This window comes from Rissa tridactyla, chromosome 1 (assembly GCF_028500815.1).
Source record: "Rissa tridactyla isolate bRisTri1 chromosome 1, bRisTri1.patW.cur.20221130, whole genome shotgun sequence".
In the NCBI taxonomy this organism is placed as follows: domain Eukaryota; kingdom Metazoa; phylum Chordata; class Aves; order Charadriiformes; family Laridae; genus Rissa; species Rissa tridactyla.
The window spans coordinates 169,129,629-169,143,819 of NC_071466.1; the positions used below are offsets into that span (position 1 = coordinate 169,129,629).

At 42.7% G+C, this 14,191-nt stretch overlaps 2 protein-coding genes across 9 annotated transcripts in view; one reads left to right on the forward strand and one right to left on the reverse strand.

The window, feature by feature from the left end:
- Positions 1-12,513, reverse strand: part of VEZT (vezatin, adherens junctions transmembrane protein) — a 59,267-nt gene extending 46,754 nt beyond the window's left edge. For 3 of the 6 annotated variants that reach the window (XM_054195225.1, XM_054195198.1, XM_054195189.1), the window contains exon 1: positions 12,385-12,513. In XM_054195225.1, the coding sequence (XP_054051200.1) occupies positions 12,385-12,420 (36 nt within the window). In that variant the 5' untranslated portion in view covers positions 12,421-12,513. Of the gene's footprint in view, positions 1-862; positions 958-3,199; positions 6,483-7,711; positions 11,814-12,278 lie in introns of those variants that run through there. The other 3 variants (XM_054195215.1, XM_054195234.1, XM_054195208.1) reach the window with 3 other exon arrangements.
- Positions 12,514-12,712: 199 nt separating this feature from the next.
- FGD6 (FYVE, RhoGEF and PH domain containing 6) overlaps positions 12,713-14,191 on the forward strand; it is a 74,669-nt gene continuing 73,190 nt past the window's right edge. For all 3 annotated transcript variants that reach the window (XR_008467210.1, XM_054207433.1, XM_054207447.1), the window contains exon 1: positions 12,713-12,868. Coding sequence is in view for 2 of the 3 variants with exons in the window: in XM_054207433.1 (XP_054063408.1) it covers positions 12,856-12,868 (13 nt within the window). In the remaining variant the exon portion in view is untranslated. The remainder of the gene's footprint in view (positions 12,869-14,191) is intronic.

Here is a 14,191-nt window from a genome sequence, read left to right on the forward strand (position 1 = left end):
CCTCATTTTTTATTAGCTTAAATGACCAAGAACTATGCTGTAACTAAAATCCCTTATGTTGTAAGTAAAACCACCATCGTTACCCTTTCTGAATCCATTAGAAGCATGAAAGATGTGGGTAAAGAAAGCACTGAATAAGAAGTGGGTTGAGCCTCTTGTGAAATTAGATTATTAAGAACCTTAATGAACCGATCATAAAATTCTTCCATTAAAACTGAGGTCTCTTCTGCAGCACATGCAGCTTTACATTTTGCTCAGAAAATCAGAAGATTACACTCCTCTTCTACTAGAAATATCACTGATGGCATACATACATTAGCCTATGCGAACATAAAAACAGACACTATTTATTTATTTATTATATTTCACGTCCTAGATATTGCCCAACTTTAAACAATACTGACAAGCCTGTCACTTGCAAGGCTGCGTGGTCTGTTTAACTCACTGAGGATGTCTCCACCAGCGTATACCAAATTTCTCCCATGACATATGTAAGTAACAGCTAGAAAATCCAGTAAAGGAAATTAAAGGGTATATTTTATGTATGTGAACATTTACTCAAAAGTTCCAGTATTATCAAAGAATCAGAAAAATATTAAATATGCAACTACAGAATTGCAATATGATACCATTAAAATATCCTATTCTATACACTGCTTGTTTCAATACAAGAGACAGAAGGATTATACTTAATGCTTACGAAGCATTTTTCATCTTCCCAAAGCTTAAAAAACCATAATTAAATCTCATAATGTGTCTGATGTCGCACAAATTATAGCTCTGAATTTCTAGCTTACATCCTTACCCAAACCTCTCACTCCTAAATGCCTTCTTTCCCATAAAAAAGATCACAGATACACACATATTCTTGCACATGCACTTCTAACTGTGAGAAAAGTTCCTTGGTTTCAATTCATGCTGTTATTCATCCGCATTGTCAGGCTCAGCTGTTTTCACCTGCAAATGCCATGATAATATTAAGAAAATCTACTTCCTGTTTGGGGAAAATAGGAGGGATCTGCCTTTTTTCCTCCTAATTTTCTTTGCCCAGAATTCATGCAGTCCTTTTTTCAACAGTCCAATATTAAAAAAATTTAAAAAGCACCTGATCTACTTTTCTGCATATATTATATATACTACACTTTTAGTTTAAGAAATTCAGGACATATCAGAAAGTTTATCCTTGCAAACAGTAGCAGGTTGTAACTTAAAAAAAAAATTTAGACTTGAGAGAAAGCTTTTATGTTAGAATGTGTGGTAAAGGGACAGCAAGGTTGTTTCAATGGATGGCAGAAAAGGAAATTTAAAATATAAAATCTCACATTCCTATTAATACAGCATCATATTATTCTAGAAGAACCTATTTCCATGTATTTTTGAATCTTTACTTTCAACCGCTCTCAACTTAGATAATAACTAGAATAATTAGTACTACTCATGCTTGACAGTCAGATTCATTTAATTATTTCTAGCTGTCTCTGGCAGAATGACATAGTAATGAATCATGTACAAAGTAGAGAAGAAAAAACTTTTTAATAATTCAGCTTATTGTTATGTTACCATCATACTACCAGTTACTGATGGGAAACATTATCTAAAGTAAGTGAGGATATCAAGACAGAGTTTTTCAGCAATATGCTGTATTTATTTCTGAAGTTTCTTTGAAGTTTCTTCTTCTAAGTCACTTTCTGAGACCACCTAATATAAGAGACAGGCATCATATTTACAGCCAGGGCATTTTTTTATTATTCTACTTGTCCAAAATGTGTGCTGGAAATGGAAAACGGTACCAGGACAGACAGAAGACAAAATGCAATTATTCTTTGGTGCACTTTGTATAGATTAGACATGGAACACCTTATTAATAAGTGATGCAAGGCACTCGGAAACAGTCGATGTACTAAGCAGGAATATACATTTTGAAAATTTTAAGAATTAGGGTTTTCTGGGGACTCAGCAGAGACTGACAACAAAAAGCCCACTATGACTTTTCTCACTCATTACAGTCAGTCATAGTGCAAAGCCATTCAATTGTAACTAGACATTTATAATATAGGTTTATATAAACTCCCATTTCTAGAATCAAGAAAGAAAATAATTTCCTCCTCATTCATAACTCCCTGAGCATATTTATTTTAGATCCATACTACTAAAAATTATTTCACTCACATACGTATCTTAATTACAACACTCCTTTTTACATTGTTGAAAGTAGATGAACCTTATTCTGAACCCAAGATATATTATGCGGGATTAAAGAACAGTCCACTAAATTAGTTTTTTTCCTTAACCCTTTATCAATGCTTATTTTAATGCCACTTGCCATACAGCACTGACTTGGTTAGAAAAAAAACATCACCTAAACTGAAGACTAAACATCATGTTTGCAACTCTAAGCCTACAGTAAAAAAAAAAAATACAAAAAAGCCAAAACCAAGCTAAACATTAAAAGATAATCAAACATATATAACATTGCCTCCTGCTATGTGATGGAAAGGTTGTTATAGTTGAGAATTCCCTAGCTTTGGAAAAGAGCTTACTTTTCATAGATATCTACTCAAATACTTACATCTATTGCAGCCTTGCAAGCACAGATATCACACTTTAATATGTGAGGCATTTTGTGTGTATTCTGAGAAAAAGCTTTGCAATCACACATCAGATTAAGACACTGTTAGTTTTCATACTCTTGTTACAATAGAAGCTGAAAAATCAAAGCCACACCCAAATTATTTTTGCTGATGCATCATGAAGTAAGTGACTCAGGATTTCTCCATTAGAGACAGGGGCTTCCCACAATGACCGTTCTTTACCATGATAAAATTTACTAACTAGTAAACCCCTGCTCTAGTTTCCAATCATAGCTAATGGGGCAAATTAACCTTAAAAGTAATATTTAATGCCATCGCACAACATAAGAGGTTTAAAGATCTCTTCTTAAAATATGGATATGTTTTTCCAAAGCTGAGGTTTCCCGTAAGCCAAAAACACTGTGGGAGCTTAAACCATCTCCAAAAATACTACAAGTTATGAATTATCAGTTAAAAACAAGATTAAACATTTCTACCATAGTGACAGCAAAGGCTAAAATATGCTGAACAGGTGGCTAAACTCAGAACAAAATGAACAGTATTGAAATCTTCCCCCCCCACCCCCAACTCTCAAAACATAGATTTGAAGAAGTTGAGGCAACACTCACAGACAGCGCGATCTTTGTCTCCTGGAAGAGGGCATTCCATTTTTCTCTTCGGTACTGCTCCCATGCACCTGACAGAATCTCACCTGCCTCCCCGTTTCTTTTCGCTTGTCCCTCCAGGATGACCCAAGCCGAGGATGAGGAGCAGCTGTCAGTGTAATTGCACCTGTGCCCCCGCACAGTAGCATTTTCCTGACAGCATCAGTGGATGCAGTTTGAAACTTCCCAGGATCGTGCGATTTCTCCTGACTAATGTGGCTTTCTAACGGGGGGGGTGGAGGGAGACGAGGATGACAGATTGCTAAAGGCTTTTAAAAAGATCCTACTTGAAAGAATTACTGCACATCGATCTTATATGCAGCCATTAATGAGACTTTCCAAGCAACAGTATTTAAAAGCCTTGGTCATATTCTCCTGGCTGGTAACCACCTCCTCCTGTGCTCCGACTGACAAAGAGCCAGGCGCTGACAGGGCTAATATTAGACAATGACTTCAAGGCAGTGAAAGAGTCATTTAAATTTCCTATTCTGCTTCCACCGCCACAGAAGCGCAGACCTTGGTTTCTCCAGCGCTACTGTATCATCTGATTTAGAAGCAGGCTCCCAGAACTACTTTGAAGCCATTAATCTATTACTGTTCCCGGATATTTTCTGATGCGCAATATATGTCTAATTCTGGATGCACCCACGTGGCCTGAAGAGTTAGAAAAGTTTTATAGCCTGTATATAGTTCCATACCCCTGTATCTGCAACATGGGAAAGCTCTTTCCTTTGCATCTTCAGCAGGTGGTTGCACACCATTGCCATTGTGGAAAAGTCTTAGAAAGAAATATTACGTACTAGACAGAATAAGAAACTTATTGGGAGCTCTGGATTATTCACCCATACACAAGTGGGCCTGCGTATACGGGTGAAAAGCTGAGCAGATTTCTGCCTTCATGACAAGGACAGAGGTGAAAAATATCCGAAAAACTGGAAGTAAAAGTGGTAAATGTTACCTTCCCTGGATGACAGGGTAAGAGGCCAGCCAGGCTCTGTACTTGGAGCTTTCGGTAGGAAGTCACTGATCATGCAGGTCACCAGACCAGGCTGATAGAGGAAATCTGGTTTGTTTCATACCAGCTACTAACAACCCGCAGATTTTACCCTTCACTTACATTCAAAACTAAATTAATGAAATTAATTGGTAAACCAGTGGAGTATTTCTGAAACATTTTAGAAACCTCTTTAAAACACCAGCTCCAAAGAACTACCTTGTTTATCCATTCTAAATCGTGTTAATTCTGACTCCTAATGACAACACACCATAAGCAAACATCTTTACGGAAGTAAAGCATTCAAGAAACAAGACAGTCACATTGTAAAGTCTAAAAAGGTACAGTGAGTCATTTTTTTTTTTTATTCAAGTGTCCAAGGAAGTTGATTCATGACTTGAAGATATGAGAGCAGTACTGCAGTATTAACTCTCCCACAAACATGACCCCAGAGTAATTAATAGAGAGGAGGATTAAAAAATTTTTGGACCAACAGACTTCAAAATTTACTATGGATCACCATGTACTTTGGTCTTCAAATTTTCTATTAAAAATAATAAAGGCAATACGGGTTCACACACATATGGCCTGTATAACACTTTTCTCTATCTGCTCATTTATGACATTACTGTTATCCAAAACTGCCTGATGAGTTTACTCAGCCTCCAGAGTAACCAGACTGTTCTTTGCAGAGTTTTAAGTTTGCAGTTTCTTTTGTTTTCTCTCTGGTATCACCTGCCTCCCAGTCATGCGATGAAAAGGAGCACAGTCCATCCCCTCCTTCCTCTTCACAGACTGCTGAGAAGCAAGATATCCGAAATAGTCCATTCATCACTAGCCCAGGTGCATCTACAATACACTGCAATTTGCAGCAGAGAGATCTCCCCAGGCCGCAGTTACATGGTCAATTTAATCTGCCATTACCAGTGGGTGCAGATGAAAGCTGCAGTACCATTTTAGAACACTAATGGTAATATTTATACAGCCAAATGGTGAGATGGAACAAGGAACCGATCCAATTGTAAGAAAAAAAAAAAAATCCATCTTTTTTTTTTTCTTTCTTAGCCAGGTTAGTTTACAGTCAAATCAGTCTCCCGAGCCAGTTTACAGCCTCACGTACAAATCCTAGTGCCAGTGTAAGGAAGAGGATGGGAATAAGCAGGAAAAGAGGAGTGAAGCCCAAACACCTCTTCTGGCAACAGCCCACACTTCAGGCAGACAAAGCACAGCCTCAGAACCAGCTCATCATAATGACAAGAGAACTGTGGTTTTGACAGAACTGTGTATTCAAAACTGTCTTTATTTCATGCATATGTATAAAATGAGAGTACTACATCTTTAGTCCACCCAATATTTGGTGAGAAAAATCCTATTGAGGGAGCATTACAGACACTACCATTGAAGTTGTGTGAATGTTCTTTTTCACCACCTTCTTTTTCCTGATGTATAATGTTTGAGACATTATTTTTTAGAATACAACATTTATAAGCCTAATGCTTGACAAAAATCACATTACTTTGCAAGCCCGAAAGTCTTCAGGTTTTTGAACGAATATGACTTCAAATTTTCATCACAACAAAAAATTCCTGAGGTTAGGTTTCCTAGAGTTTTCGTTTGTTTTTGTTTCATTTTTTAAACAATTAATTCCAGAGCAACTCCATGATGGAGAAAGCATTTGTGAAAACAAACATCACTGAGCGTTTTGATAAAAGCTACATTTGGCTTAAAAGGGTTCAGATGAGGATCTGAACATCTCAATTTAGCGATACACCAGTATTCTAAGCAAATAAATACCGTATTTTAGACATGTTTTACTTTTGTAGGCATGCAGAAAACACATCAGCTAAAGGATGTTCTGAACATAGTTGTATTATGCTGGGAAATGCTGGAATCTCTCTTAAAGCTTACAGAAATCTGTACATCAGAACATCATATGTAGGCATCCCCCCATGCCCCTCAGCACCAAGCAGCATCTTGGCTTGTCGTCTAAAGATTCAGTGAGAGTTGTCTTTCTGAACCTGACATTTCAATGCATTACGATGTTGCCTAATATTTCCCGAGCACTTTTGTCCCATGTCCCTCCTAAACGGACTCCACCATTGCTACCTCCTCCCTGCACAGGCCAGACGCAGCGCCATGTAGCTGCCAGCTCTGATGAGTCCTGGTGCTTCCTTTCTCTCTCAGGGTGGCATCTTGCTTGTAAAGCACTTCTCCACTGTTTTCAGGACTCATTTTTCACATTAGCTTCTTCCTCTACAGCAAGAAGACAAAGAACGCAGACCATGTCTCTCCAAACTCTGGAAAGGGCAATTCCATTTCTGTGCGTATTTTCCCCCAATGATGGGAAGATGACTGCTTCACCAAGAGGTGGATGTGAAATGAGAGCACCTGTTCTGCATTCAAAATCTCTATTCTGAGCGCGTGGGTTCCAATTCTAGGTTCAGTAGAGCTGTGTTCAGTATTTTACATAACTATAAACTTTTGAATTTGGACAGGAGATTTTTGACACTCTTTGCATTCATCCCGGCTTGTTTTCTTTTATATGCAGAATAGCATGGATTCTGAGATTTGATGCAGATAGGTGAGCCAAAGAAAGTCTCATTTTGTTAACTTGGTATTAATTCTCCCATTCGCACAAAATAAAACTTGAAGTTGGGAAAGATCACATGTACAATTTCTACTGTATTTTTCAGCCTGGGATTTTTAACGGGACAAACAATAAATCCCAATTTAAAAGTCTGGAGTCATACTAATGATCATATCCTCTAGATCCAGAGTAAAATATTAGATTCAAGAGTGACACCACCATCATGACAATATGCCAGTCTTTAGTGGGGCTATTCTTTAACAAGTATTTCCCTTAATACTAAAATCACTAGCGAATGGCAACATTAAGTAAAAGTATGGACAGAACTAGTTGTAGGAATGGCACAAGACTCATTAATTAATTAAAACAATGTCTCAAGTGAGGAAAGCTTTCTTTCTTAATTAAAACAAAAAATTAAGAGGTATGTTTATGTCAATGACATTAATTCAATACTATATCTTACACAGTTCTACATGCAAAGCTTTATATTGCAAACACTGTGTATGAAAAAGCCCTTAAAAATCTAAGGTGGTGGCTGTCTGACACTGTGGGTATCAAAATTTCATTTTTTCGTGCAATCTGGTGAAAAGTCTTGCATGGATTAACCTTCTTTTGCAAACACAGCATTAGAAAGGAAAACAACAAAAGTCAGCACCAATCCTTCCACCACAACCATATAGCTGACACAGCCAGGAAGATCTGGGATTAGGTTCCAACAATCACCTGGGTGAACCTGAAGGAAGGAGTGTCTTCCCTGTAAGGAAAGTGTCTTCCCTGTGAGGAAAGGCTGAGAGAGCTGGCACCATTCAGCCTGGACAGAAGGCTCAGGCAAATCTTGTCAATGTATGTTATTACCTGAAGGGAGGGTGCAAAGAAGAAGGAGCCAGGGTCTTACCAGTGGTGCCCAGTGACAGGGACAGAGGCAATGGGCACAAACTGTAAAACTAGAGGTTCCCTCTGAACATCAGGGAACACTTTTTCGTTGTGAGGGTGACCAAGCACTGGCACAGGTTGCCCAGAGAAGTTGTGGAGTCTCCATCCTTGGAGATATTCGAAGCCGTCTATCTGCATATGGTCCTGGGCAACTGGCTGTAGGTGGCCCTGCTCAGGGCGGATGGACCAGATGACCTCCAGAGGTCCCTTCCAACCTCAACCATTCTGTGATTCTGTGAGCATGGCTTTAATATCTATCCAAATGTAAAAAACAAACTTGCACAAGCTCATTAAAATACAGGACAAATGACTTAGCTGGAAGAAGAAATCAGGAGCTGAAAATGCACTTAAAGAGCAGTGTTTGGATCACCTTCATCCGAGTGTTCTGAAAGAATGGGCACAGGAGATCAAAGATACAGCAGAAAAGATACAGCAGAAAGGATTTTTAATAAATCCATAAATTCAAAAGTGGAAAAAGCAAACGTAGTGCCTATATTTACAAGCAATCAGGAATATGTCAAGCCTATGAATCTGATCAAAAGCCAGCAAGCTACTGAGAATAATTATTTCTTGCAAAATTCAAAGACAAAGAAGAAAACAGATGATCATCAAAGAAGATATCACATGGGTTCACCAGAGGGAGGTTGTGCCAAACTCACTTGACATCTTTCTTTGACAAGACAGCTAATTTTTCTAGATAAAGGAAACACAGGGAACTTATATGGACTTTTACATTGTGCCATATGGGGCATGGACTTTTGATACTGTGCCATATCAGTTAAGATGGAAAAAAAAATGGGAAAGGAACCAAATATGTAGACGTCAGGGATAACAGTGGGTTATGTTGAACGGAAAGCTATCAGATCAGAAGACAGTTACTAATGGAGTTCCTAAAGAATGGATCTTTGGTCAAAGCTTTTGAATTTTCATTAATTAACCTTCTAGCAAAAAAGCACGCGAATGAAAATTTCCTGATAACACCAAGAAACATCATATATGCAGAAAAGGACTGCATACAGGGACTAATAAAAAAACCCTCTCCAATAATGTGGAAGCTGTTGATAAAAATAAGGACAGACATGAGTGGTTATCCTGTCACATTACAACTGAGTCAAACAGTATGAAGGCTTGAAAAAGTTGTTTGTAGGCCTAAGACACAAGAAACAAAGCATCCCCAGCAGAAGCAAGTGAAAGTAGTTGTACAAGACCCCAGGCAACATACCAAGTACCATGCTGCAAGCTCAGGTAAAGAAAGATGAACCCAAACAGAAGTAGACGTAAAAAAACCAAACCAACCCACAAAACCCAAACCAACAAAAAAACCAAACCAAAACCAAAGAACAGGAAAATCCGATTTGTAAAAAGAAAATATATTGAATTATTCAGTTTAGCAAAATCTTATCCAGGATAAGACTGCTTTCTATGAATACTTTAGCAGAGGTAAATTCCAGAGAAATAGAAAAAACTATATACACTAGTGGACAATATTAGCAGAAGAGTAAGTAGGTATGATACGGCCATGAATAAATTTCAAGTCAAAAATTAGATGGCAGTTATTAACTATCAAAGCAATGAAGTTCTGAGACAGTCCTCCCACTGGAATAACGATGCAGAAATTTAGCCAGTTTGAGCAAGGATCTTCTTTAATTTATACATTAAAAAAGAAAAAGAAAAAAAGAAGCAGATGTCATTTTCCAAACAAAGAAAAATACTAATGCAATTCCAGTCTCATAACAAAATACACAAAACACGGCAATTTTCCAGAGGACTCTGGGGTACACCGTAATTATGACTGCAGCACAGTGCATACTACACTGTAACTACAGCATTCTATCTTCTAGCCCATTTTGTAAAACACTCAAGTAATTTAACATCAAATTTCCCATCTCATCATCTTCCTTAATAAAATAAGACAGACATTAATAAAGAATGTCATTCATTGTTCCTCCATTTCTTAGTACAATCTGCTCTACGCTGCAACAATTTTTAATTTGACACACTGCTGGCAGATGAGCCCACACCAAGCATATCAGGGGCACCTCTGTGTTTCTTGGATTCTGTCCCCTTCCTGCAATATTTGTAGCATTTTAATTACAAGAGCAACTGGTTGTAACAAATGCAAGAACTGAAGCGCTCAGGACTACACCGTTGGTGAATGAAAGTCACTGGCTGCTGTAGGAATTCATTTATAAACTAGAGAGAGTGCGGCAGCACTTACTGGATAGAGTAAAATGACCACTGTTCGTTATTATTCAATCACAATGATCAGCAATGGTTGTTGAATTTCTGGATAAAAATACTGCTTTCCCAGAGCAGTGATGTCATGTTTGTGCTTCCCTTCCTTCAGAGATACATTAATGTAAAAGACATTTTGATAGTGAGAAAAATTCTCAGACCTTGGAAGCTCAAAAAATATCTATCAGCAGGCCATCATCTGTTTGATGCTGCAAAATTTGTAATGCTGACAGCTTTCATTGATATATTCAGGGCCTGTTGGACAGAGCTATGACCTGAAAAATGTGCAGAAAATAACACCGGGCATAACTGTGATGTGGAACAGGTGAAGCATACCCCATTCGCTTCTCTTCCCTCTCCTACTGGGTATGAAAACCATAAGAGACCACTTCTTTTCTGATTATGCATTTGTTAGCACATCACTAATGCTTACAATATTGAACAATATCTTGTTCACAAGGGCTCCAAATGCAGAGAGAAAACGGCTGCTCACAGTAACCTAGGTCTATATGCTGAAGGCCTTCTTGCAACAGTGACCACTGAAGAACAGCAAGGGAAGTGACCTACTGAGGTTTAGAAAAACAGTAGCTGCTTACCAGAAACCACAAATAATGAAGGGGGAGAGTTTGAGGCCCAAGAAAAAGTTAAAACAGCAATTAAAAAATAAATATGTTGTAGTACTACCTAAATACCTTCCATCTGCTTGCTAATTCCCATCTCTGCCTTATCTGTGTGGAGTATGTTCATAATTCTCTGTAGAGCCTTCATTTTACAATAGCATGAATCCTGCTGAGCACTTCTGAAGATAATTTTTGTGGGTATTTCAAGGTACCTGTTATTACCAGCGGGTATCTCACCCAACTCTGCACCTCAACAAATCAACCAACCAACCAAAAAAAAAAAAAAATCTGTATTTTTCCTACTGTTGCTTATCTGATGTTATAGTTGTACCCTAATACATGAAAGATATGTTACTGTGTCAATCAGTATACCTATAAGTGTGTATACACACACGGTACAGTGATGTATCAGAGACTTTACTACCCATGGAAATCCATTCCTAAAATGCAAAGAAAGTAGTGAACTACATATGGCACATGCAAGGAGATCTTTTCCTCCCTATACATCAGAACTTTTCCAATCAAAACTGTAACTGCTCCATGAACTGAAGAACGTGGAACTGTAAAACAAGAATTGCTTTTACTGAAGAAGAAAATGCAAAGGGCAGGCATTGTATCCGTGACATAAATTATCACTATGGGTTTATGTCATTAAAGGAATTGATTTAATACACAGCAATATAAGTAATACATTTTATTGTTAGGATTCAAAACTGGTTGTGGATAAACACAAAACTTTGTGGTACAGACCAAAGCCAAACACAGGTAGTACTTATGGAGTGGAGAAAAAAAGCATTCCTTATGTAAGGAGCTTTTTGCATGCTCGTAAAAACAGAAGCCTTATTATTATAATAATAATTAATCATTTTAAAGACAGTATTTCTCTATAAACGCTTTCTCCATACACCTGCAAAAACTGGTGCACCCTCCATGAAGATGCAATTACATTCACCTGCTGCAAACCAGTCTGATTTTGTCACCGAACTGCAACAGCGGATATATTTAACCATTGTTTTAAATGAGGCCGACATGATATTGTAGCCCCGTTACCTGACAAGACACGCAATACAACTGTAAAGGCTTTATGCAAATCCTGTAAATAATACGAACACTAGAAAGGCAAGGTACTTACTACACAGGCGAGTGCGTGCTGAAACGCACCTTTTACGTGAATTACACCGATTTAGAAGCAGGATTTATGAGCGGCACCGCGGGTTTGCTCTTTGCCCCCCCACCCCGCCGCTCGGCCGGTGCGAAGCCTCCCGCACGCCCCCGGCCCGCACCGGCCCCCGGCCGCCCCTTCACCCCCCCGCAGCCCCTCGCAGGGCCCACAGGGGCCTCCCCGGACCCCTCACCGAGCTCGCCACGCCGCCAGCCCGCAACGCGGGGACGGACTGCCCGGCAACCGCACAAAGGATCGCCCCTTCCCCGGCGGAGCCTCCCCCTCCCGGCCCGGCTCCCCCTTCCCGCCAGCGGTCCCGCCCTCGGCCTGCGCGGAGGGACGCGGCGCGGCTCGGCTCTGCTCCCCGGGATGCTCCGGAGCGTGGGACACCCCACACCGTCCCGCCGGTCCCCACCCCGACCTGCCGGTCCCGCCGGCTCCCGCCCTCCCCCACCCACCGCCAGGCGCTGCCGCCGGCCGGGCCCCGCGCCCGCCTCGCGCCCAACGGTCACCTGGGGCCGTCCGGCGCACGCCGCCCCCGGGGGCCGTGGCGCAACCGCCCCGGCGAGGGGCGGAGAGACACGGGCCTAACCCGCCCCGGGTCGCCCCCGCGCCCACCTCAAACACCACTTCTTCGTCAAACTCCGGTGTCATCCTTCTCCGCCATGCCACCCCCTGCGGGCACGCTGGGAAACGGAGTCCGCCGCGCCGGCGGCGGCCCCTCCCCTCCCCGCCCGGCTCGGCCTTGCCTGGCGCCGGGGGCGGTAAGAACTACATCCCCCAGAAGGTACTGAGGCACAACGGGAGGGCGCTGATTGGCGGGTGGGGCGGGGCGGGACGGGACGGGACGGGACGTGCGGGCCCGGCAGGGGGCGCCGCGGTGCGGCGACGGTGGCGGGGCGGGTGGCGGGCGCTGCCGGCGCTCACTCAGTCGCCGGCCGCGGGGCGTTATGCGGCGGCGGGCGGGGGGTGCTGCGGCGGCAGCGGTGGCGGCTGGGTGGCGGCGTGGGGGAACAATGGGCTCCTCCTCGGCCCTCAGAGGGGCCGTGGTGTAAGGGACGAGGGGGAGGACGGCGCCTGGGGAGCACCATGAGCTCCGCCGGTGAGTGCCCGGGGAAAGTTTGGGCGAGCGGCGGTTGCCCGGCGGGGACGGGACGGGATGGGATGGGATGGGACGGGGTGAGGGAGGTGCTCCGCGGCCACCCCGCGGTACCGGTGCGGGACGGGAGCCGGAGCCGCCGCGCTTCTCGTCCCGGCGGCACCGGGAGGTTGCGCCCGGCTTTCCCTCTCTCACACCGCCGCGGCGGGGCTGGGCGCTGCGTCCTCCCCCTCGCCCCGGCGAAGAGCGGGGCGGCGGAGGTGGGGGAGCAGCCCTTGCCCGGGGGCCGCTCCAGGCGCCCCGCTCCCCTCCCGGCGTGTCCGGCAGGAGAGGCTCCGTGCCCGGCGGCGGAGCGGGTCGCTTGGCATGGGGCTGAGCTGGCGGCGGGTGGAACCCGGCGGGGAAGCCATCACCGGGGGTCGGGGTTATCGCCCCGTCTGACTTGGCGGGGCTGCGAAACTGTCGGCGGCCGAGCTCGGGCTCCGCTCGGAGGCTGTACCTGCCCCGACCCAGCCGTGGGAGCCCCAGCCCGCAGCCGGCGGCACGGCACTGTCACCGCTGGCGTTTCCAGCTGCGGGTTTGAACTCACCCACTCCAGCCCTCTCCTCAGCTTTCCTCCTCTCCCCCTTCCTTTGACCGTTGCCGATTTTATGGCAAAAAAAAGAAAAAAAAAAAAAAAGAGCTGCAAGGCAAATTCTTGGTTTAAAACGAGAGCTCCCCGTGTTTAAGGGAGTTGCTGGTATTTTCGTGTTTGTTGGGCTGCGCGGTGGTGTGCTCTTGGTACTTTTGTTCACTGTTAGGTTAGTGAATTCCTTTCTTGGTCCGCTTGAAGACGTTTACGTTTTCTTCGCTGAAAAGATGTCATGTGTAAGTTATGATGTAATGGGTGGAAACGCAACTAATTACAGTGTAAACCTGAAGCAGCGAAGTGCTTCCTGTAAGGATCGGGGAGCGGGGGAGGCAGTTCCAAAGAAAAAGCCATACACAGTCATCGGGCAAAACCATCAACTTAATTCTCAGTGCTTTCCTCTCAAATATGTCAAATTGTTACCAAGTCCAGCGTTAAGTTGTCTGGCCTCCCTTAGTTAATCAGAACTTACTGGAAAATAAAAAGCTATTTAATTCATCTTTCTGCTCCTTTTAATATATTTCCAGTTTTAATATATGTAATGGAACTGATTTTGTTTAGGTCAGGAAAAACATGTAATAAAGCGGGATATCATCACTACTTAACAGCTGTGTCGTCTGTTCACCTTGTTTAGTAGTGCCGCTGGTAGTACAATTCACCCTTGCTCTTTTAAGAGTTAAACAGCTGTGCAAATAAAA